General features: G+C 40.5%; 1 protein-coding gene across 7 annotated transcripts in view; it reads right to left on the bottom strand.

Moving 5' to 3' along the window:
- The window catches only part of PRKG1 (protein kinase cGMP-dependent 1), a 1,199,334-nt gene that overhangs the window by 17,070 nt on the left and 1,159,821 nt on the right, over nt 1–22,443 (bottom strand). For all 7 annotated transcript variants that reach the window (XM_025441421.3, XM_025441420.3, XM_025441422.3 and 4 more), the window contains 4 exons: nt 17,932–18,071; nt 16,946–17,035; nt 4,682–4,823; nt 3,070–3,233 (listed from right to left, as the gene is read on the bottom strand). In XM_025441421.3, coding sequence (XP_025297206.1) covers nt 3,070–3,233; nt 4,682–4,823; nt 16,946–17,035; nt 17,932–18,071 — 536 coding nt within the window. The remainder of the gene's footprint in view (nt 1–3,069; nt 3,234–4,681; nt 4,824–16,945; nt 17,036–17,931; nt 18,072–22,443) is intronic.

Consider the following 22,443-nt stretch of genomic DNA (forward strand, 5'->3'; position numbering starts at 1 on the left):
ATGTTGTTTAGCCTCAGCATGTTTTTGTTTTTTTCCCCAGTTTTTAATTTTTATTGTTGTTGTTACTGATTTATAGTTTCATGCTGTTGTGGATGGAACACATACCTGGTAGGATTTCCAGTCTTAAATGTATTGAGACTTGTTCTGTGGCCTAAGGAATGTTTCATGTGCACGTGGAAAGAACATATTGGGATGTAATGGTCTGTCTATATCTGTTATGTCCATCTAGTCTAATGTGTCTTTCAAAGACACAGTTTCCTTATTGATTTTCTGCCTGGCTGATCTATCCCTCGATGTAAGTGGGGTGTTAATGTTCCCTACTAATATTGTATTACTGTCCATTTCTCTCTTTATGTCTGTTCATTCTTGCTTGATGTATTTAGATGCTCTCATGTCGGGTAGATCAATATTTACAACTGTTATATCCTCTTGTTGGACTGATCCCTTTATCATTATAAAGCTTCTTTGTCTTCTATCAGATAAAATAGACTAAAAAGACTAGAAGTATTCCTACTGCATCTTTTATTTATTTAGGCTTCCTTTTGCATGAATATCTTTTTCCATCTTTTTTCACTTTCAGTTTGTGTGTGTCTTAAAGTCTGAATAAGAAGAACACAGATGGGTCTTTTTTAATCCATTTTATCATTCTGTGCCTTAGATTGGAGCATTTAGACTATTTGCATTTAAAGTAACTATTGATAGGTATTTACTTATTGCCATTTTGTTAATTGTTTTCTGGTGGTTTCTGTAGTTCTGTTTCTTTTTTCTCTTGCTCTCTCTTTGTGATTGATGAGTTTCTGTAGTCTTATGTTGGGCCTTTTTGTCCTTATTTTTGTGTGTGTATCTTTTATAGTTTTTAGGTTTGTGGTTACCATGAGGTTCATATATAATATCCTACTATAGTCGATATTAAGTTGATGGTCACTTAAGTTCAAACACATTCTAAAATAACTTGATTTTTACCCCCTTGCCACTTTACATATATAGTGTCATATTTTACATTTTTTAGGTACAGTTGATCTTACTACTTTTGTCTTTTAACCTACATACTAGCCTTATAAGTCTTTACTAAATGTTTACTTTTACTAATGAATTTTTTTTTCCTTTCGTAATTTTCTTCTAATTATGGTCTTCTTTTCTTTTCAACTTAAAGAATTCCCTTTGGCTTTTTTTTTTTTTTTTTTTTTTTTTGTAAGGCCAGTTTAATGGTGATGAACTCCACTATTTTGATGGTCTGGGAAACTCTCCTTCAAATCTAAATGGTAAACTTGCTGGGTAGTGTATTCTTGGTCGCAGGGTTTCTTTCAGCACTTTCAATGTACCATGCCACCCCTTTGTTGACTGCAAAGTTTCTGCTGAAAAATAGCAAGGAGCTTTTCTCTGGCTTTAGAAATTCTCTATCTTTAATCTTTGACATCAACAGCTACTTCTCCTCAAATTTGAAGGAATGATCTTGGGGATGGTCATTCCCTGTGTAGACTGTGTCTTTCTGGTGACTTCGGCTGGCTGTATAGAGCTGTAGCTATCCTGGGCTTGGCGGTGCAGGCCACTCTATGTGGGGCCATCCTGGTAGGATGGTCAGAGCAAAGTGGGAATGGGTGGGGGTGGTCTCAAGGCTCTCCACATGGAAGATGCCTGGCAGCACAGCTGAAGCTGAAGTAGGCATGAATTCTGGGGTTCTCGTGCTAAGGGTCCCTTGGCAGAACTGCTGAGGTAGGTAGAAGACAAGGGTCTTGGGGCCCTCCATGGAGGGGGCACCTGGTGGGACAGTAAGAGCTGAGTTGGGCATGGGCCAGGGTTACACTGGCAAGTCATCTAGAGCCAAAGTGGGGCATGCCTGGAATGTTCTGGGGTGCTCTGCACCTATTTGTCTTTGGTGAGATGGCTGGAGCAACAATGTCCTGCTGGGACATCTGGGGCTAGCGTGGTCCAGGAGCCAGGGGCTCACTAAGTTGGCAAACCAGCTCTGGTGCCTGGGCTTTGCTCCCCTCTGCACTATCAAGATGGAGGGGAAACATAAGTAGTGTTTGCCAGCCCATCAGGCCTGTAGAGAGTTCCAGCAGCTCTCCCACCATTTGTCAGTGTTCTAGGGCTGGTTCCTTCATTTGAAATTGCCCTTAAGCCACAACTTTTTTGTCTGTGCCCAGGACAGATGCATCTGCTCACAGTCCCCCTGTTCCGTGTCTTACCACTACAGTGCATACACTGGGGGTGGGGCTTCCCTTTGTCCTGTGTCCCCAACTCTCTTACCTCCATCTTTCCTGTCATTCTGTAGGTGGTCCCCCTCTCTTTCACTGTGCAAAAGTCATTCAGTCAGCCATCAATTTCCTACCATTTTTTTTTTTTTTACATGAAGCTACTGCCCTTCTAGTGAAGCCATGACTGCCTGGAATGTTCTTTCCTTGCTTTGAATGTCTAAGACACATTCCCTTAGAGCCCAGCTGAGGTCTTGCTTTATTTAAAAGTCTCCTTGGACAAACCGAGCCCTCTTCTGAACTCCTTGATTTATAATGACCCTACCACCCCCTTCTCTTCTGGACACAGCAGGGTGGTGTATTTTGTTTTTCTTTTCCTTCAGGAGCTTATGGTCTGTTTTAGACCTGGAGGTATCCACAGTACCTTTTTTGGTTGTTGATGACTATAATGTTATTACACAGATGACCTGCAAAGCATGCACATTTCATTAGATATAACAATTATTAAGATGTCCTCTTATTTCTATAAACAGTTGACCAAGACATTTTTCTAACACTATCATCTCCCTTACTTCATTGCTGGCTAAGTGACTAGGCTCAATGACCTCACAGAAAAAAGCAAGATTATTCTACATTCTCATATTTGTATAAAGAACTAGTAATGATGAGGCCAAAAGTTGATGTTGAGTTGGTTGCCCTCCTCTAACCCATTTTAGAGTTTGATGGACTCCTGGTCACTTGCATAATTAATGGAAGCGCTGGAAAAGATATGGTGAGATGTGCTTTAAGATGGCCTGATTGGAGTGACAAAGGCAGGAGTGTGCAGCTGTCTGCTGGTCTATTTTTATCAGTGGTTCTCTGTCAATGTCCATACCTGCCAGTCAGAAGTTCATACATTAGGATTCCCAGTGACCAGTAGTCGGCTGAAATGTCATGGCCTTTGTTCAGGATGATCTCTGGAGCTACGTATTCTGGAGTCCCACAAAAAGTCCATGTTTTCTTTCCAAATCCTATTTTCTTTGCAAAGCCAAAATCAACCTTACAAAGAGAGAAAAACAAGTTATTTCAAGACACGTGCATTAAACTTAAAAGCAGTAAGTTCTTTAGCTGGAGTGCACTGATAATAAAACAAAAACAGATGCACATTGCTATAGTCCTCTAGTCTGAAAGGAGCCACCTATACTTCAAACACAGCCTCCCTGATCAAACCCAGTTTCTTTTTTCTTTTTTTTTTTAATAGGAAAAGGTGAAACTTGAGTATAGGATAAAACTCAAGTCATTAAAAATAAAGGCAAATCTTTCTTTCCAGAATTATTTTCCAATTTTTATTCCTTTCCTGCCAATGGAAGGCCATAACTCCTTTACTGAAAATCTGTAAAAGACTTGTTGGACCTCCTTGACAAATTTTCCAGAATACGCATGATTTCTGCTAGAATTGAGGTTGAAAATCCATTTAGTATTGAGAAGCCACTTCACTGCTGCAGGAGCTGAGTCACAAAGTTTATCCCTGCCCTTGGTAAGCACAAACAGGCACAACATGCAAATGTGTTACTTTTCTAGAAGCCTTTTGATGAAGGAGCATCAAATGCAGAAAGTCTATTTTTTTCTAAAACAATTTGGTTGAGAATATAAATAATTAACTGCCATTGATTTGACTTCCTTGAAAACCATATGCCGAACAGAAATTCCAAAAGGTTAAAAAATCTGCACTGACAAATGCAGAGTCCATAAAAATTGTACATTTTATAATAATGAGAACTTCCCTCCTGTGTTAAATATTTAGAGCATTTGAGTGATTTTCTTATGATGACGATCACTATTATTATTATAATCAAAATGGCCTGGATGACATTGCCTACCAAGCCTATTTTTTTTTCCCATTAAAATTGTATATAAATCAGGGCACTGAGATGGCTCAGTCGGTTAAGCATCTGCCTTTGCCTCAGGTCATGATCCTTGGGGTCCTGGGATCGAGCCCCACAACCGGGGTCCCTGCTCAGCGGGGGAGTCTGCTTCTCCCTCCCGCAGCTTATACTCTCTCTCTCCTTTTCTCTCTCAAATAAATAAAATATTTTTTTTAAAAAAGATTATACAGAAATCTAAAATATTAAAACAATTCACGGTTTTCTACAATGTAAATATCCATTCCCTGTGAATGGCAGAAAGTCTCGGAAAAGGTCTCTACGGCCCTTCTAGGTCTAGAACGCGTGCCAGCAAGCACGAGCCATTCAAACCGATTCTGCCACGGGAGTATTACCAATTTGGACGTAGCCAATTTAATGTCTTAGGAAACGTAAGACATTTGAAAGGATAGTTGGATGCATCATTTGAAAGAACAGTTGGATGCGAAGAGTAACACGAAAGTCTGATTTTAGGAAAAGTTACAGCATTTACAAAAGGACATGGAGATTTCAACGAACACAGCTTGATGAAGGCCTATCTTAAAACTGCAGGGAATCCACTGCAGGTGTGTAGGGTGCACTGACCAGCTTGGTGTAGCCTCTGTGATCCAGGATGAGATTCTCTGGCTTGAGGTCCCTGTAAATGATTCCTTTGGAATGCAGATAGGCGAACGCCTCCACCACGCATGCTGTGTAGAATCTGGTCGTAGAATCTTCAAATGAACCTCTGAGATACGGAGAACAGAAGTGTGTAAGACATTAGTTTCTCTGATACGATTTTATTTATGTTTTCTCATGTCATGACATTCCTGTGCCAAAGTGTGACCCCAGAGACCAATAGCCTATGGCCAAATGTCATATGATTGCCGCTGCCTTGGGTTTTCAGAAGCACCTAGAGGATCAAGTCAAGTAATTCTTTGCCCTTACGAATGGGATAGTTAACCCTAACTTGCAAGCACCGCACACAAGCTCAACCACACCCCCCTCCTTCTGTGAACATGGTGGCTTCCCCCTGGCAGCCCCCTGTCCTCCAACCAGGCACAGCTACAGCGGTGGTCGGGAGGAGATGAGTCCTATCTTAGAGGCTTCTTTTGGAAAGGAGAAGTTTAGAGGTTCAGTCCTATTTATTCTTGAGGGCTTGTTTCTGAATCTAAGTAATTCCAGTACACTTCATGAGAACATGAATAAGAAATGTTTTCAAAGAACCACTTTGGAAATGAGGTGTGATGCTATGGCTAAATCATCTATCGCAAGCTCAATATTCTATGTTTTGAAACTTTTGCCAGCAAGAGAAATAATACCTACATCCCTCACTAGTGCCTTCTTATTAAGAAAAAATGGGGTGAAGAAAGAAGAAGGAAAAAGGTACTTGGATGGGAATATAGGTTTGTAAACTTGATTCCGATGTTTAGCAAAAAAGTCCATGTTCTCTGTCTTTCCCTCTCTTTATTTAATGAAATGACAATAAAGGGAGAAAAAAACCAAAAAACAAAACAAAACAAAAAAACACTGATACCTAAGGTTAACTCCTTGTTTCTATACCAGAAACTTTGTACTTTAACATTTTTTTTCCCCATGAAATTCTTTAAAAAGATAAACTATATTTCCCTTTTTCATTTCATGATGGTTCAGGAACATTTGTGTGAACATCTGTCCAGAGGAGGCTGCGATGTAACGCAAGAGAGAAGCACACCGGCCGTCGCAGGTAGCCCCACAACTGAAGGCGGCCCGAGCTTGCTTCCATTAGAGTCCCTAATGCTGGTTTGCATTTTGGTGACTTTTGCTTTTTTTTTTTTTTTTCCAATATCGAGTAGTAGAGGCAAAGACACCAGGAAGTAGAACACGACTGGTATTTTTTACAAAATGGAGCAGTGAACCCAAGGCCAAAGCAGGACCTTTCAGGTCTTTTTTTTAATTTTATTATTATTATTATTTTTTTTTTTTTACAAAATGCTAGTTTTGCTGGGACACCTGCACCCCGATGTTTCTAGCAGCAATGTCCACAATAGCCAAACTGTGGAAAGAGCCTCGGTGTCCATCGAAAGATGATGGATAAAGAAGATGTGGTCTATGTATACAATGGAATATTCCTCAGCCATTAGAAACGACAAATACCCACCATTTGCTTCGACGTGGATGGAACTGGAGGGTATGATGCTGAGTGAAATGAGTCAATCGGAGAAGGACAAACATTATATGGTCTCATTCATTTGGGGAATATAAATAATAGTGAAAAAGAATAGAGGGGAAGGGAGAAGAAATGGGTAGGAAATATCAGAAAGGGAGACAGAACATGGAAGACTCCTCACTCTGGGAAACGAACTAGGGGTGGTGGAAGGGGAGGATGGCGGGGGGTTGGGGTGACTGGGTGATGGGCACTGAGGGGGCCACTTGATGGGATGAGCACTGGGTGTTATTCTGTATGTTGGCAAATTGAACACCAATAAAAAATAAATTTATTATTAAAAAAAAAACAAAAACAAAAACAAAACTCAAAAAACCCAGAATACTAGTTTCTTCCAGAATGTTCTTCTCTTCAACCTCTAATGTCCCTGGTGTTGTCACTGAAATATTTCGCTCTTCCCAAAGAAACATCTTCCTTTTGAAATACAATTCAAGGCAGGAAGATATCTACTCTTACAGATAACTAGAATCTTGACTATAGTTAAGAAGATTCTAGGGTTTCTCTTCAATGTCTGAATGGAAGGATTGCGAACTTATAAGGACGAGATAAAGCTTCTTTGAGAAGGAATGACACGCTGTATGCTGCGGTTCTCTTCTGACCGGGAACTACCTTTGCCGAGGGGACACTGGATAATTCTGTGTGTTGAGTAGGGGGTTGGAGTAGCGCCGTGGAGGTTCCTTCTTCTTTGCCCTGAGGTACGCACGCTTGCCCATCTGGAGCACCATCTTTCTTTCAATTGGAGAGATCACTTGTAGGAAACAGTAAGCATCCACGTGCAGAGAATTCACACAGCTGGAACGCTACTGAGCGCCACATAGGACTCCAGTCCTCTGTCCCTGGAGAGTTGTGCAAAGCCATGGCGGAGCCCAAACAAAACAGGACAGTACATGGAACACAGCTCTGTCCTACTTCACTCTACATGTTTTGTTTTAACGAGGAAATTAATTGCTTCCTTGTACCAGGCCTGTCTCACTGTGATTTCTGTGGGCCTTTTTGAAAGCCTACAAATTCTTGGTTACCGTCAGAGATTATTTCTGAAGTGGTGATTCCAGGCAACAAAGCTCTGTTTTCCCTAATATTCACTTGTTAATGAACCAAACCAACGAACTGTAAATATTGTCAGGAAAGCAAACACTTCTGAGAGATCAGCTTCTCATCAAATCTCTGCTGAAGGGTCCTCATATTTATATTCTAAGTCAGTCATTAGCAGGAGAGATGAAAAAAATCCTAATGGAAACTCAGATTCATTGGAGGCAGCTCTGAGTGAGGAATAGGCACCCTAAACAGGAAATCTTGGGCTCAAATGTGGGTTTCGCTTGTTTAATTTTGAGCAACTAACTATACCTTCCCCGTTTCCACCTTCTCTGGTGCAAAATGGGGCCAGGAATAGAAACACTCTCATTGGATTGTTGTAGGGATATAAATAATTGATGTGTATATTTAGAATCAGGGCCTGGCACACAACCTGATAAATACGAGCCATTCTAATTGAGCACAAAAAAAAAAAAAAAAAGTCTTCTTTAGCTGCTGTGTCTTAATCTAGGAAAACTGAATGACGTAGGCAGGTCTGAAGTCTTCTGGGGATGGGAGTGAGGGGTCTGCAATACCTAATTAGCACTGTCTTTGGGGTGTATTGCTATTTTTCAGGGTCCAGGCTAAGTGCTCTGGGTCAGCTCTGAAGGGTCTCCTGCTAATCTCTGTTTTCATTTTCTGTTTCTCACAAAGGCACAGACAAAAATGATTCTTATCGCTTGACGATTTTCATCATAAAGTAAACTGACAAAAAAATAAATAAAGTAAACTGACCACCAACGTTCACCTTTGGGTCTTCAGTTCTTTACAGCTGTGTTTCAAGGTTTCTCTGATTCTCAGCCATTTTGGAATTTGGAAGGTTCTAGAGAGCTGGTTTCCATTCCTTTAAAAATCTATTTTGAGTCCCTCTGCTATATAAGCATACTTGTAACTGATTTTTAAAAATTAAATGAAAATGCTATCTCAAATCTGTTTCCATGTTATATGACAAATCAACATGGGCTTACAAAATATTTGTCAGCAATACAGCTTCATCACAAAACCTTTGATGTGGGTAATGTGTAGGTTTACACTTCTGAGAAGCAGTCACAAAGCATAGCATTAGGGTGACTCAAAATAAAAAAATTACTATTAGAATAGAAAATGACAACTCAAAATAAAAAAAATTACTATTAGAATCGAAAATGACAGCAAATATTTGATCTAAAACCAAAACGAAAGCTTGTTTATCAACAGAAAGTTGCTTAAATAAATAAATCACTGCCCTAAATAGCTCTTCAAAATAATAAATTACGCCTTAACATGTCATTTCAATGAAACCACGTACGGAATAGGGCTTTGGACCTTCTTTGGGAACAAGTGGTAGTTTTATTTTAGCTAGACGACAGTAGATAACAATTTGAGAGAATTAGGGGATTACGTATGCTTATGGATAGACCCAGCTTTCAACCTAATCACAATGGTTAATCAACTCATCACAAACGGTGTCCTGAAATAACAGAAAGTAAAGACAAATCCTCTCTCCCAGAAGGAGACGGTCCCTCTCATCCTTGCCTACTAACCCCAATCAGCAGTGAGTATCCCCCTTGAGTGTGTTGCCACCGTGAGGGTTAACTGCCACTTGTAAAGGTAGGGAGGCCAAATTAGTAGGAAAATCGACTCATTTCCCTGAGATACTTTGATTCTTGGGGTTGTCGAAGTGTAATTAAAATGCAATGTCAACTTCAGATGTCCAACATAATGATTCCTTAACTCTGTGCATCACTCGGCGATCACCACAGTTGGCGTAGGCAACGTCTGTCACCAAACGTCACCTCAGTATTGCTGACTGTATTCCCAATGCTGTACTTTTCATCTCTGTGACTGAATTTTACAACTAGAAGTTCATATTTCTTAATCCCCTTTATCTGTTTTACCCCCCCCACCTCCCCTCTGGCAACCGCTAGTTAGTTCTCTATATTTAAGTCCATTGTTCCTTTGTTATATTTTCAGGATTCCACATTTAATCGAAATCATATGGTATTTGTCTTTCTCTGACTTATCTCACTTAGCATAACACCCTCTAGCTCCATCCATCTTACTGCAGATGGCAAGATTCCATTCTTTTTTATGGCTGAGTAATGGTCCATCGTATTTACACACCACGTCTTCGTTATCTCTTCATCCGTTGTTGGACACTTGGGCTGCTTCCATGTTGGCTACTGTAAATCATGCTGCGGTAAAACCAGGGGTGCGTGTATCCTTTCACATGAGTGTGTGTGTGTGTGTGTTTTTTCCTTTGGGTAAATACCCAGGAGTGGCGTTACCGGATGGTAGGCTAATTCTATTTTTAATTTTTTGAGGAACTCCCATCCTCCTTCCCGACAGTGGCTGCATCAGTTTGCATTCCCACCAATGGTGCACGAGGGTGCCTTTTTCTCGGCATCCTTGCCCACACCTGTTGTTTCTTGTTGTTGTTGATTTCAGCTGTTTTGGACAGGTGGTAGATGATATCTCATGGTGGTTTTATTGGCATGTCCCTGATGATAAGTGATGTTGAGCATCTTTTCATGTGTCTGTTGGCCACTTTATGTCTTCTCTGGAAAAACGCACATTCAGGTCCTCTGCTCATCCTTTAACTGGATTTTTTTTTTTTTTAAAGTGTTGGGTTGTAGGAGTTCTTTATATATTTTGGAATATTAACGCTTCATTGAATATGGCATTTACAAATATCTTCTCTTATTCACTAGGTTGCCCTCTCATTTTGTTGATGGTTACCTTTCCTGGGCAGAACCTCTTTATTTTGGTGTAGTCCCAATAGTCTGTTTTTGCTTACCTTGCCTGAGAAGATATATCTAGAAAAATGTTGCTACGGATGATGTCAAAGAGATTACTGCCTGTGTTTTCTTTTAGGAGTTTTATGGGTTCAGGTCTCACATTTAGGTCTTCAGTCCATTTTGAGTTTGAGCTTATTTTTGCGTATGGTGTAAGAAACTGGTCCAGTTTCATTCTTTTGAGGGTAGCTGTCCAGTTCTCCCAGCAGTATTTGTTGAAGAGATTGCCTTTTCTCCATTGTATATTTTTGCCTTCATTGTAGATTAATTAACCATGAAAATGTCAGTTTATTTCTGACCCTCTCTCTGTTCTATTGATCTATGCCAATACAATTAATTACTGTATATAGCTTTGTGTAGTATATCTGAAATTCTGGGATTCTGATATCTCCAGCCTGGTTCTTCTTCCTTAGGATTGCTTTGGCGATTTGGGGACTTTTTACGGTTCCATATAAATTTTAAGATTATTCTAGTCCTGAGGAAAACATTAATGGTATTTTGATAGATTGCAATGAATCTGTACTATGGACATTTTAACAACATTCTTCCAATCCACAATATTTTTCCATTTGTTTGTATCCCCTTCAATTTCTTTCATCAATGTTTTATAAGGTTTCAGAGTGCAGGTCTTTCATCTCTTGGGTTAAGTTTATTCCTAGGTATTTTATTCTTTCTGGTGTAATTATAAATGGGATTGTCTTAATTTCTCTTTCTTCTAGTTTATTATTAGGTCTAGAAATGCAACAGATTTCTGCATATTAATTTTGTATCCTGCAAAATTTCCAAATTCATTTATCAGTTCTAATAGTTTTTCTGGTGGATTTTTAAGTTTCCTATGCATAGTATCATGTCACCTGCAAATAGTGGAAGTTTAACTTCTTCCTAACCAACCTGTATGCCTTGTTCTTTTTTGTTGTCTAATTGCTGTGGCTAGGACTTCCAGTGCTATGTTGAGTAAAAGTGGTGAGAGTGGGCACTGTCTTGTTCCTAATCTTTGAGGAAAAGCTCTTAGTTCCATCAATCTGTTCTATTTTTCTTTAGTATCTATTTATTTCTGCTCTGATCTTTATTATTTCATTCCTTCCACTGGGTTTGGGTTTTGTTTGTTGTTTTCTCCTTTAGGTATAAGTTCAGATTATTTGATATTTTTGTCTCTTGAGATACACCTGTATTGCTATAAACTTCCCTCTTGATAGTACTTTTGCTGCCCCCCGCCCAAAGATTTTGGACTACTGTGTTTTTATTTCCATTTGTCTCCCATGTATTTTTAAATTTTCTTTTGATTTTTTTGGTTGAATCGTTCATTCTTTAATAGCATGTTGTTTAGCATCATATATCTGTATTCTTCCCAGGTTTTTTCTTGCAATTGATTTTTATTTTCATATCATTGTGGTCAGAAAAGATGCTTGATATTTCAGTCTGTTGCAATTTACCGAGGGTTGTTTTGTGTCCTAATAGGATCAATCTTAAAGAATGTTCTATGTACTTTTGCAGGGAGTGGATATCGTGTTTCTGGATCGAATGTTCTATATATACCTATTATGTCTATCTGGTCTAATATGTAATTCAAAGCCACTGTTTCCTTGTTGATTTTGTCTGATTTATCCATTGATATAAATGGGGTGTTAATGTCCCCTACAACTATTGTATTACATATTTAAGTGCTCCTCTATTGGATGCATAGATATTTATAATTATCATATACTCGTCAGATTGATCCCTTTATCATTATGTGGTACCTTTCTTTGTCTCTTGACATAGTATTTGGTTTAAAGTCTATTTTTTTTTTTTAGAGTATTGCTACCCTGGCATTTTTTTTTTCTGCTTCCATTTATATGGTGACTGTTTTTCTATCACTTTACCGTAGTCTGTATGTGTCTATGTCTGAGATGAGTCTCTTGTAGGTGGCATAGATGGAGCTTTTTTTTTTTTTTTTCCCATCCCGTCATTCTATGTCATTTCATTGGAGCATTGAGTCTATTTAAAGTCATCACTAGTAAAAATAAATATAAGGTCATAATTGATAGGTATATACTTATTGCCATTTTATTTGTTTACCGGCTATTTTTATAGTTCCTCTCTGTCCCCCCCCTTTTTTTTTCTCTTACTCTATTACCTTGTGGTTTAATGGCTTTCATTAGTGTTATGCTTAGATTCCTTTGGCTTTATTTTTGTGTGAACCTACTCTAGGTTTTGACTAGATTCATAGGTAACTTCTTCTGTGTATGGCAGGCTATATTAAGTTGATGGTCTCTTAGATTTGAACACATTCTAAAAGCACTAAGGTTTTACTCCCCCTCCACATTTTATGAATATGTCTTATTTTCCATCTTTTTTATTTTGTGTATCCCTTGACTGATTTTTGTAGGTACAATTAATTTCATTAATTAATTAAAAAGAGAAAGTATTGTTTTAACCTCCTTACTGGCTTTGTAAGTGAATAACCTACTTTCATTTGGGATATACTCTTCTGTTTCCTCATTTTGTTTAACTCTCCACATTTGTTTGTATGTATGTATTAGGTAGGTCAGCGATGGCTCCCGGTCTTGAAAGTAGTGACCTAGTATAGAAGATTCCTGTAGTGCCAAGAGCGCAACGCACCCTGGTCACTTGAACCAGATGCCTCAGGAGTGGCGCCTGTGTGGGCTGTGTGTGCTCTACTATTGTGGCTGGGCTGCATCTGCCTTAAGTCCAGTCATCTGTAATGGCCTACCTTTCCCTCTGTGGGTGCCCTGGGCAAGGTCTTGTCCCTGTGCTGTTGAGGGGGCCTGTCTGTTGTTGCCACAGGCTTGTAGGTCAGCAGAGTCAGTAGTCAGGGGAGCTGTCCAGACTTATTCTTTCTGCCACAGCTGTGGGTGCACCAAAGGGAAGGCCTTTTTCCCTGTGCTGGCAGCTGAAAGGCCTGACTATGGGAAATGTGGTGTGCTGAGGTGTATGGTTATCCTCCCTTCTCTCCAGAGCAGGAGTTACTTTGGAGGGCTGGCTGCTAAGCAGGTTGAATGAGATGGGTCTGGAGGGGAATGTGGGAGTGGGGCTTGCAGTGCCAGTCAGGTAAGTGGAGAGGGTTAACATGGGCTCCCAAAGTGTCTGGCTCTCTAGGCTGGTGCCTGCCAGCACTTTTTCCCTGGAGAAGTCTCCCGAAGATCCCTGCCACTCCAGTGCACACTCGGTAAATAAATGTCCTTCACGCGTATTCCAGGCACTTTTCAAATTGCTGTTTCTGTGCTGTCTTGGCAGCTTATTTATTATGCTGAGTCTTTAAAGGCGGGGACTTACTTTTCTGTTGCCCTCAGGCTCTTTGGAAGTAAGCCCACTGATGTCTAAAGTACCTGGACTTAAGCCCAGCTGATTTTAAACACTTGCCAAGTTAAGGGTCACTGGTTTTCAAAGCCAAATAGCATGGGTACTCATTTTCCCAGTGTGGGTCTCCAGTGCTGGGGGTGCCTAACTCAGGGTCTGATCCTCCTGCTTCTCTGTGCATGCGGTGTCCCTCCCAACTGTGATTAATTGCACAGGAGACTTGGTTCCCAACTGTGTTTCCACACCTCCTACCCTTTTCAATGTGGAATCTTCTCTATGATTAACTGTGGAAGGTTTGTCCTGACAGTCTTCAGAGTATTTTGAGAGTTAGTTATACAAATATAGATGTTATCTTGGTGTATCTTTGGGATTGAATGAGTTCAGGATCTTCTGATTCTCCTATCCTCCTGGCCCCTTGAAATACTTTTGATCTACACCATCCATTTTGTCCTCTCAGATGGAATTTAAATAATTACCCTCCACAATATAGTTAGAATCGAAGGGAATGGAGATTTAAGTTACTTGCTGGCTTATAAAACATATCCAGGAAGACACATGACTAGAAATGGAATATGCATAATTTGAAAATTATGGTATCTAAAATAGTTAAGATATTCATTAGGAAAATTTAAAAAAATTTAAGTAAATTTCATTAGATTACTATATATTAAATACCAATATTAATACATAATATGTAAATGCTAATATGTGTAAACTATTATAAGCATATATATTATATAGTTATTATATTAACCACTCACATTGTTTAAATAGTTGTAGAGATTGCCAATTCTTTAAGTGTTATGGAGGAAAGGTGAATAAAATATAACGTGTACCTATCTACCCCAAATAATGGAACATAATTGGTGGAAATAGTCACAAACTAGGAGACAAAACACGATAGCTAATAAAGAATAAATATGGGAAATAAGTGCAACAATTAACATTTCAGGGGTGTTGTATCTCAAAGATAGATATTTAATAGTCCTCCAATTCTGTTTTATATAGATGGTATCATTTTAATTTTTATTAGGATTTTAATTCTTACTTTTTGACAACAGCAGGAAAACTGCTCTGCATTCCTTTTCTGTGCCAATGAGAAAAAAGACAGAGGCAGGAGATGGTCATCTCACTAGGTGAGGGAGGAGATCTGTTGCTATCAGAGACTTCCTACACTAAATCCCTAAGGCTTAGGTGTATTACCGTGTCAGTAAAGAATAGTCACACAAGCCCTTCTTAAAACCAACCCAGATACATTTCCTTTATCCTTTCAGAATAGCTTCCCTACTGCTGCTTTCCTGGGATGCAAAAAGAAAACCGAATGAGTTGAATATGATTTGTTTCAACTACACTGTGACAAATAGCATCATTATTTTCCTTTTTCTTCTTGGCATTTTTTTGTTGTTGTTTCTATAAATTAACCTTTGGGACTTTCAGCCTCAAACAAATAGTTAGAAAGCTGGTCAGAGGCAATATTCATTGGAGCCTAGATCTCCAAAACTGTGTCCCCGATCTGAGCAATTTTTTGAAGAAGGGGAAAGAAAAGAGTAAAAGAAATAAAGTGCTACATGCATATATAATAGTTTTATTGCTTTTAATTTTGAGGCCTCATCCCTTCTCAACCTCTAGGAAGGAACAAGCAGCTATCTTACCTCCAGCTTTTCTCATAGTAGCAAGCTCATTGCAGGGACTCACCAATTGTGTATCCCAAACCCAAGAATGATAAAAGGGAATGAAATTGAACCAATCAAAAAGCATCCTGGTAGATGTAGAGAAAGGACCACCCACTGATATTTTCCCTCCATCTACTCCTCCAAAGTAAACCACTTTTTAATAGCAAATTTAGCTGCCTTGCCAGATCAAAATACATCTCACTCGGAAGGCTTGGCTGGCACTTATGAGCCAAGAAAATGCAAACCAAGTTAGGTAGGGAGAAATATGAAATAATATTTTCTTTCAAAACCTAAATTGACATTTGATGCCTCATATGTGAACTTCAGATTGACTTGTGTTGCTGCCTGATTCACAGAAGCTCAAAATAGTTCCTCTCCCTATGTGGCTTATTATTGCTTTCATGCTTACTTCCACCTGTAAATCTTCTAATTAGAACAAATCAGGGAAGATATTTCAAGTAAATTAGTGGATTGAAAGGTCGGTTCAAAAATAATATAGTAGAGTTATGTTAGGATGAAGCAGACATTAGCTCACAAGTCAGAGGGTTCACTTGACGCAGACTGTAAATTATGAGAAGGGGACCACGTCTCTTTTATCACTGTATCTCCAACTTCCAGTACAATGCCTGGCATAGAATCTGTGCTCAAATATTACCAGAAATAATGTAATGATGTGCTATAATAGCTTAGTACAGATGTTCACTCTGCTTTCAGAATGCCAACATGATGCATTCCTTATCTACTCCTTGACCTCAAATTTAAGGAGTGAAACACAACAGCAATGTCATCAGGACAGAATAAGTAAAAAGAAATCCACTTGACATACACAAGGAAGGCAACGGGGCTAAGACCTGAAAAACGTCAATATTTCCAAAGACATGAAGTTACCATGAGAACACTAGGAGGGATGAGACTTCATAAGCTATCCCATCTAAAGAGCCACCGGTTCTATTCTGGGATATCTAAGACTAACAGGTTGTCAGAAAACCAGGAAGGCTGTCTGGGAACAACAGGGCAGTCTGTAACAGAGTTTCTGAAGGAGGACATGAGTGAGACTAACAAATATGAAAAACAAATATGTCAAAAGGTATTCAGAGGGAGAAGGATGCCTTCTAGAAAATGATCATTCACAGGAAAAGAAAATTGCCTTTTATTTTTTTTAAGTACACATTTAGGATTGGTAATGATCTCCTAGGGCATTTTATAGACTCCATTTCTAGTTTGCTAGCTGTATTAATAAGAGAAACAAGCTCTGATTAGACCAACTTTACTTGCCCTGAAAGGGCAAACATAAGTAAATCTGAATTAGATTGTTTACACGGAATACTGCTTATAAGGAGATTCATTGTTTTTCTGAGATCAGCAGAAGCCTGAAAAAGATGTCTGACTTGCTAATTTTGAAACCAAAGAGCAATGTAAGGCTGGAGAAAAAGTAAATCGGGGGAAAAAATTCTCAGTGTCCGGAAAGGCAATTAAACTGATCATTAATCCCAATAGCAGCTATAACATTATTCCCTTCGTGTCACAGCAACAAATTGACTTCTAGGCAACTGACTCTGGGATTCAAGTTAAAAAGATGACCTGGTTATATACCTTGCTAGGTCCCATTTCCATGCTGGACTAAACCTTTATCATTGGTTACAAATCTGAAACAGAGCGAGCTTCATGTTTACTAAGGCATATGTGTACAATGGGTTGTATCCCATATTTACTTATTTTCTGAAATATATATATGTATAAATATAAATATGTAACATATGATTTTTAGACTTTAAAATTGACTCTTCTTACTAGCACAGTCAACTACATTTTTAATGAAATGATAGAAATTTCTTAAAACTCCTACCGATCCCTGAGAATGGTCCAGAGCTCTCCACCTAGGCACACTTCCATCAACATGTACAAATATTTGCTGTCCTTAAACGTTCTGTACAATCTGTGGATTGCAAACAAGAAAACAAAGGTTAGAAACGTGGTTGTCTTTGAAAAGAATGTGTTTTAGGTGCTCAGATTACAGTCTTATGCTTGGTTTTCTAAGCTTGAAATGTCATTAAAAGGAGAAAGGTCTGTTTGCAAATAGGGAATAGGAGGCAACAAGCTCCTGACCAAGATGTGTAAAGGGTGGGGGCTGGGCTGTCCTTGGCAATGAATGGATTAATCCAAATGATTATGGACCAAGGTGGCTTCTTGGGGCTCCTCCTGTCTCAGTTTAGCTGATTTTTAACACATGGACTCTTCAGCCCTATGTAGTATAAACATGCAGTATAAAATAGGTGCACTTTACAAATGCAGACATGAATGAAATTCTCGTGCCGTTCACCTAAGTTCACCTTGTGCCCTGTTTTTAAGTGCCACTGACAAATTAACTAGAACAGGCTTTGTTTTGTCTATGAAAACTCCTCGTTATCTTATTAACGTTCTCAAAATATGGAGATGGAATAGTCATTTCATTTTTTTATCTTCAAAATTTTAAAAATGTACATATTAGTATTCAAATAATCTAATTTTTGTATTTTGTCCTTCAAGCTGCAAAAGAATTCTATATAGGGTCACAGAGAGCATCAGCATGGGATGTTAGAAACGGAAAGATCTTTGGGAAAACCATGTGCTTTTCATAGAATCTGATTCTCTTAAAAAATAATAATAATAATAATACAAAAACACCCCCCTGCCCCGAAGTTTAAGTCTAACAAAACTTTCCTAAAATCAGATTTAAAAATCTGTTTCCTGGTTGAATGAGATGCGTAACGGGGAACATGGGAGGCGGTGGGTTTTGTGGCTGACCTGCCACCCACCCGGAGTGGGAAAGTCAGCCCCAGGCCAGGCCTTTACCTCACTATGAAGTCGGAATGCGCCCCCTGCATGATCTGCTTCTCGGAGCGGATGTGCTCCTGCTGTCTTGTGTCCACGATGTGGCGTTTCTTGAGAATCTTCATAGCAAAGGTTTTGGATTCTTCACTTTTCAACTGGACCTGAAGAGAGTAAGTGAGAAAAGAGAATGAGTGAGAAACAGCCCATAGTGTTAATATAATAGGGTGCTTTCTTATGCTCAAATTGCCCTGGGCTCGGAGCACACCAGGGATCCCCCAGTGCCCCCTGACTCCCAGGGCACATCCTTGCTGGAGCCGGGTATAAATCCAGGTCCACAACCATTGTCCACTCTTCTTCCATGGGGCCAGATCCACTGAACTAGATTCTCAGTGAGTTCTGTGCCCACTGGGCTTGGAAGAGGGCAGGTGCATGGGATTCTCTCTGTGTTACGTCACTTCATAGCACACAATGTGTTTGAGCATATTTGGTAGTTTCTCCCCTGCCATCCAAAAAGCATAGAAATGAAATTTTCCAATTTCCCTTCACGTGAGCATGGTGAGGGGAGGATCCTCTGGACCTTTACACTCTTCCTCTGTGGTCCGAGCCCGCAGACATTCCCACAGGTGTAAAATTCAGGGACACAGGAGGACTATCTGCTGAGACTGCAGAAGTGGGTACTGTTGGCTCTTCTCTCTGTATCTCCTAGTCTTGCCCTTCCTCTAAAAAATTTTATATATAATTATATATAAAATTTTATATATAGTATATATAGTATATAGAATATGTATATAGATACATATCTATCTAAATATAAATATTTTAACAAGATTTTTTTCAAGAGATTTTGAAAACTTTCTTCTCAAATATGCATGATGGCTTTAATCTTGTCTGACTTCAAATCTGACCGCTTAGTTGTACTAACTGGGAAGCTCAGCTGGGATGTCCCTGCTGCCTCCACGCCACTGGCGCAGCCCCACACGGCTCCCAGTGCCTCGGGTTCTTCGAATGCCATTCCTCAGGCCATGGGTCTGTGGTTCACTGTTTTATAAACAATTTTTTAAAAAGATTTGATTTTTAATAGAGAGAGGACAAGCAATGGGGGGGTTAGCAGAGGGAGGAGGAGATGAGGAGCCGGACACAGAGCTCGATCTCACCACCCTGAGATCATGACCTGAGCCGAAACCAAGAGCCAGATGCTTAACCAACTGAGACCCCCAGGTGCCCCTCCACAAGGTGACTTGCAAGGAAATTAAGAGATCTTGATGATGTGGCTCATCACTTGATGGTAATATAAAAGTTCTCCAGTGCCATTGAGCGATGAACAGAATGTTCCAGCCTGCATTATTTGGAACTAATGAAAGCCTTGGGGAAACGACACGACAAGCTGTTTCTGCTGTTCAGCCCAAGCATCACTGTCGCCCGGAGTTGTGAATTGTTTACTGCTTCATCTGCAGGGCAGCGGAATTCTGGTGTCTTGTTCATGCACGCGCATATAGACTGAATTGGGCCCAAGAGGACATTCACGTGGCACGTGGAGACCACAAGGACACTTCACAGAAATGGGCCCCGTCTATAGGTGTGATGGGGTAGAGAGAAGAATGCATATTCCAATAGGCCTCAGGCAGCCAAGGGCCCTCCACTCGTCTGTGAAACTCTTTCAGCTGACAGATTAGTGTGATTCAAATGAACTCAGTTGTAGTTCACAGTAAAACACAAAACGTGAACACCCACTTGTAAAAGAAATCTGGAGGGGAAGCATGAAAAAGGAGCTGTGTTCAGAGTACTAAACCTCAGAGAAGGCATGAAATCATTTTCTCTTCGGAGTGTGATGACTTCAGGCCCTGGTGTAGTTTACACCCCTAATGGAAAACTTAGCCATTCATCTTCACCATGATGGTGACGTGCGTTGTACACAGGATGGGGGCAAAGAGCTCTGCCTTTGGGGGTCACGGGTCTGAACCCGAACCCTGACTCTGCTTAGCTGCTTCTCTGCTCTGAGCCCCAGTTCTTGCTGAAGATAACACTGTATGGAGTTATTGTGACTCTAAGCAAGAAAGTGCCAGAAGTGGGAGATCACCAGTGGTCTCTCTGCTGCAGGCCCACCCCGGCCAGCCGACTCGACGAGATAGCATACATCGGGTGTCTGCTAAATGAAGCCAGATCCTCAATCCTCTACCTGAAACACTCCAGTGGCTTCCCATCTCACCCACAGTAAAGACAAAGTTGTCACAGAGGCCACGAGGTCCTACACCATTTGGACTCCAGCTACCCCCTAACCCACTCTGCTGGGGTCACCCTGGCCCCTTGCTGTTCCTGGAACGCACCTGGGATGTTCCTCGGTCTATGTGCTCTTGCTTTTCTGACCAAAGATTTCCCCACACATATTCGCAGAAGTCACCCTCTCAGTTCCCTGCTCAAATGTTTCCTAAAGAGCGTGTCCTCACACCAGCCTCCGTGCAAGAGTAACCACCCTCTTCTCCCCTCCCTGCTCGATCGCTCACTATAGCTCTTATCACCAGCCAATGAACTCCATATTTTTCATGACTTGTGTAGTTCCTGTCTCCTCTCACTGGCCTATCAGCAACCTGCGGTGGGGGATCTTCTTATCCAGAGTCCCTGACACAGAGTAAATGCATATTAAGTACTGTTGACTGCAAATCTAAGAAAGAATGCAGCCAACCATGACGATCCATCACCGGCCAAGCCACAGCGGAGCTGGTGTCTCAGCTCCACACTTCCACACTGTGTATCTCTTCACCGAACAGGAGAAAAACAAGGGAAACTACAAGGACAAGCCTGTAGTGTTTGGTCTTGTTCCTTTGTTTCAAAGTGCCCTAATTACACACGGAAGGGCAGAAACTATTTCTATGTGTCAACAGCGCACAGGCAACACACACGGCCACATACCTATGTGCTTCAGCCTCCAGTTTTCATTTGTATTTTTACAAGATGTTTTCTTAACCCAGCCGTTTCCTTGATGACTAAAATGTGACATTTCCAACCACAGAGCCTACTAGATTAATAAAATCACCTCTAGGACAATGTCCAGTTGGCTGCCAACAAGCTCTTGGGGTCAATCATCTTTCAAGACCAAGGCCATCCCCTAAACAATGCTACGTTTGAGTTCTGAGTTCTCCTCCAATGAACACATCCCCCAATTCCGTATATATTGGCCATTGCTGTTATAACCAGCTCATCACTGTTCTACCCATCCCAGATGTTTATTTCACTGTAGTTAGGATATTAGGTAAATCCTTGACATCCTTTGCTAGTTCTTCAATAGTTTTGCACTGTCTATTAGGGAGAATCTATGCAGGGAAATAAACGAAGCTCTTGGGGACATCGGAGAGAAAAGGGACTTGACCTCTGTGGAACACATCTCATGCTGGGCGCATCCATGTACATTATTTTTAGTCCCGACATCAACTCTTAGGGGTAGGAGGACCTTGAGAAGTTGTATTTGGCCTAACAATGTAGTCAAATTTGGACTGAACCACACTATTCATCTTCTTAAAGGACTTGCCATTTGTTGTGTTTTTACTAAGACTTCATCACCACTGACAATAATAGCTAACATTAATAAAGCTCGTATTAAGTGTTGGGAACTGGGCAGACCGGGTGGCTCAGCGGTTTAGCGCCGCCTTCAGCCCAGGGTGTGATCCTGGAGTCCCGGAATCGAGTCCCATGTCAGGCTCCCTGCATGGAGCCTGCTTCTCCCTCTGCCTGTGTCTCTGCCTCTGTGTCTCTATGAATAAATAAAATGTTTAAAAAAAATTTTTAATGTTGGGAACTGTGTAATGAGTTTTCTCCCTTAATCTTCTAGGCAACCCTTTGAGGTACTACGGTCATCCTCAGTTTTCAGAGCAGCTAAACGAGGACTACCAGAGAGGGTCATATCTTGCCCAAAGCCACAGAGCTGTCAAGTGGAGAACCAGGTTCATCCTTAAGTCTTGTTGGCCCAAGTTATTTCTAGTATATGCTGCTTCCCTTCAGCTGAATATAAAACAAACTGCCAGCACAGTGACTGATGCTTTACAAATGAGGGTTGAATGTAACGAGCTAACTCGGAGAGCCTCTGTGAGAAAAGCTGACGTGTGCACTATTACAGTGAAGCTTCACCAATGCTGCACCTGCCAGAGCCTCGCTGTCCCATTTCCTAGGGACCTCAGTGGATTCTCAGGGATCATGGGTACCTGAGTGATGGCTTCTTCTTGTGGAATTCAAAGGGTAGATGTGGGAGGAGGAAGACGGTGCTAACAGCTGGTAGGTGGCAGGTGGCTGCTCCCAAAGAGGTATATAAAAACTATGGAAATTACTCTGAGTCAGCCTTATTAGTTGCCAATTTGGTAAGTATTAATTATAAGAAGTTTCCAGAGCCAAATAGCTCATCTGCAGAGGCTTTCTGTTTTGTCTTTGCTCGAGTGCAGACAGTCCCACTGTCTGGAACCAGTTGACTTCTGTCAAGACCTGTCTAGTTCCTTAGAGTATAGCCCTTAGAATCTCCACTTCCATTTTAAGCTAGAATGACACAAG

This window comes from Canis lupus, chromosome 26 (genome assembly GCF_003254725.2).
Source record: "Canis lupus dingo isolate Sandy chromosome 26, ASM325472v2, whole genome shotgun sequence".
NCBI lineage: Eukaryota > Metazoa > Chordata > Mammalia > Carnivora > Canidae > Canis > Canis lupus.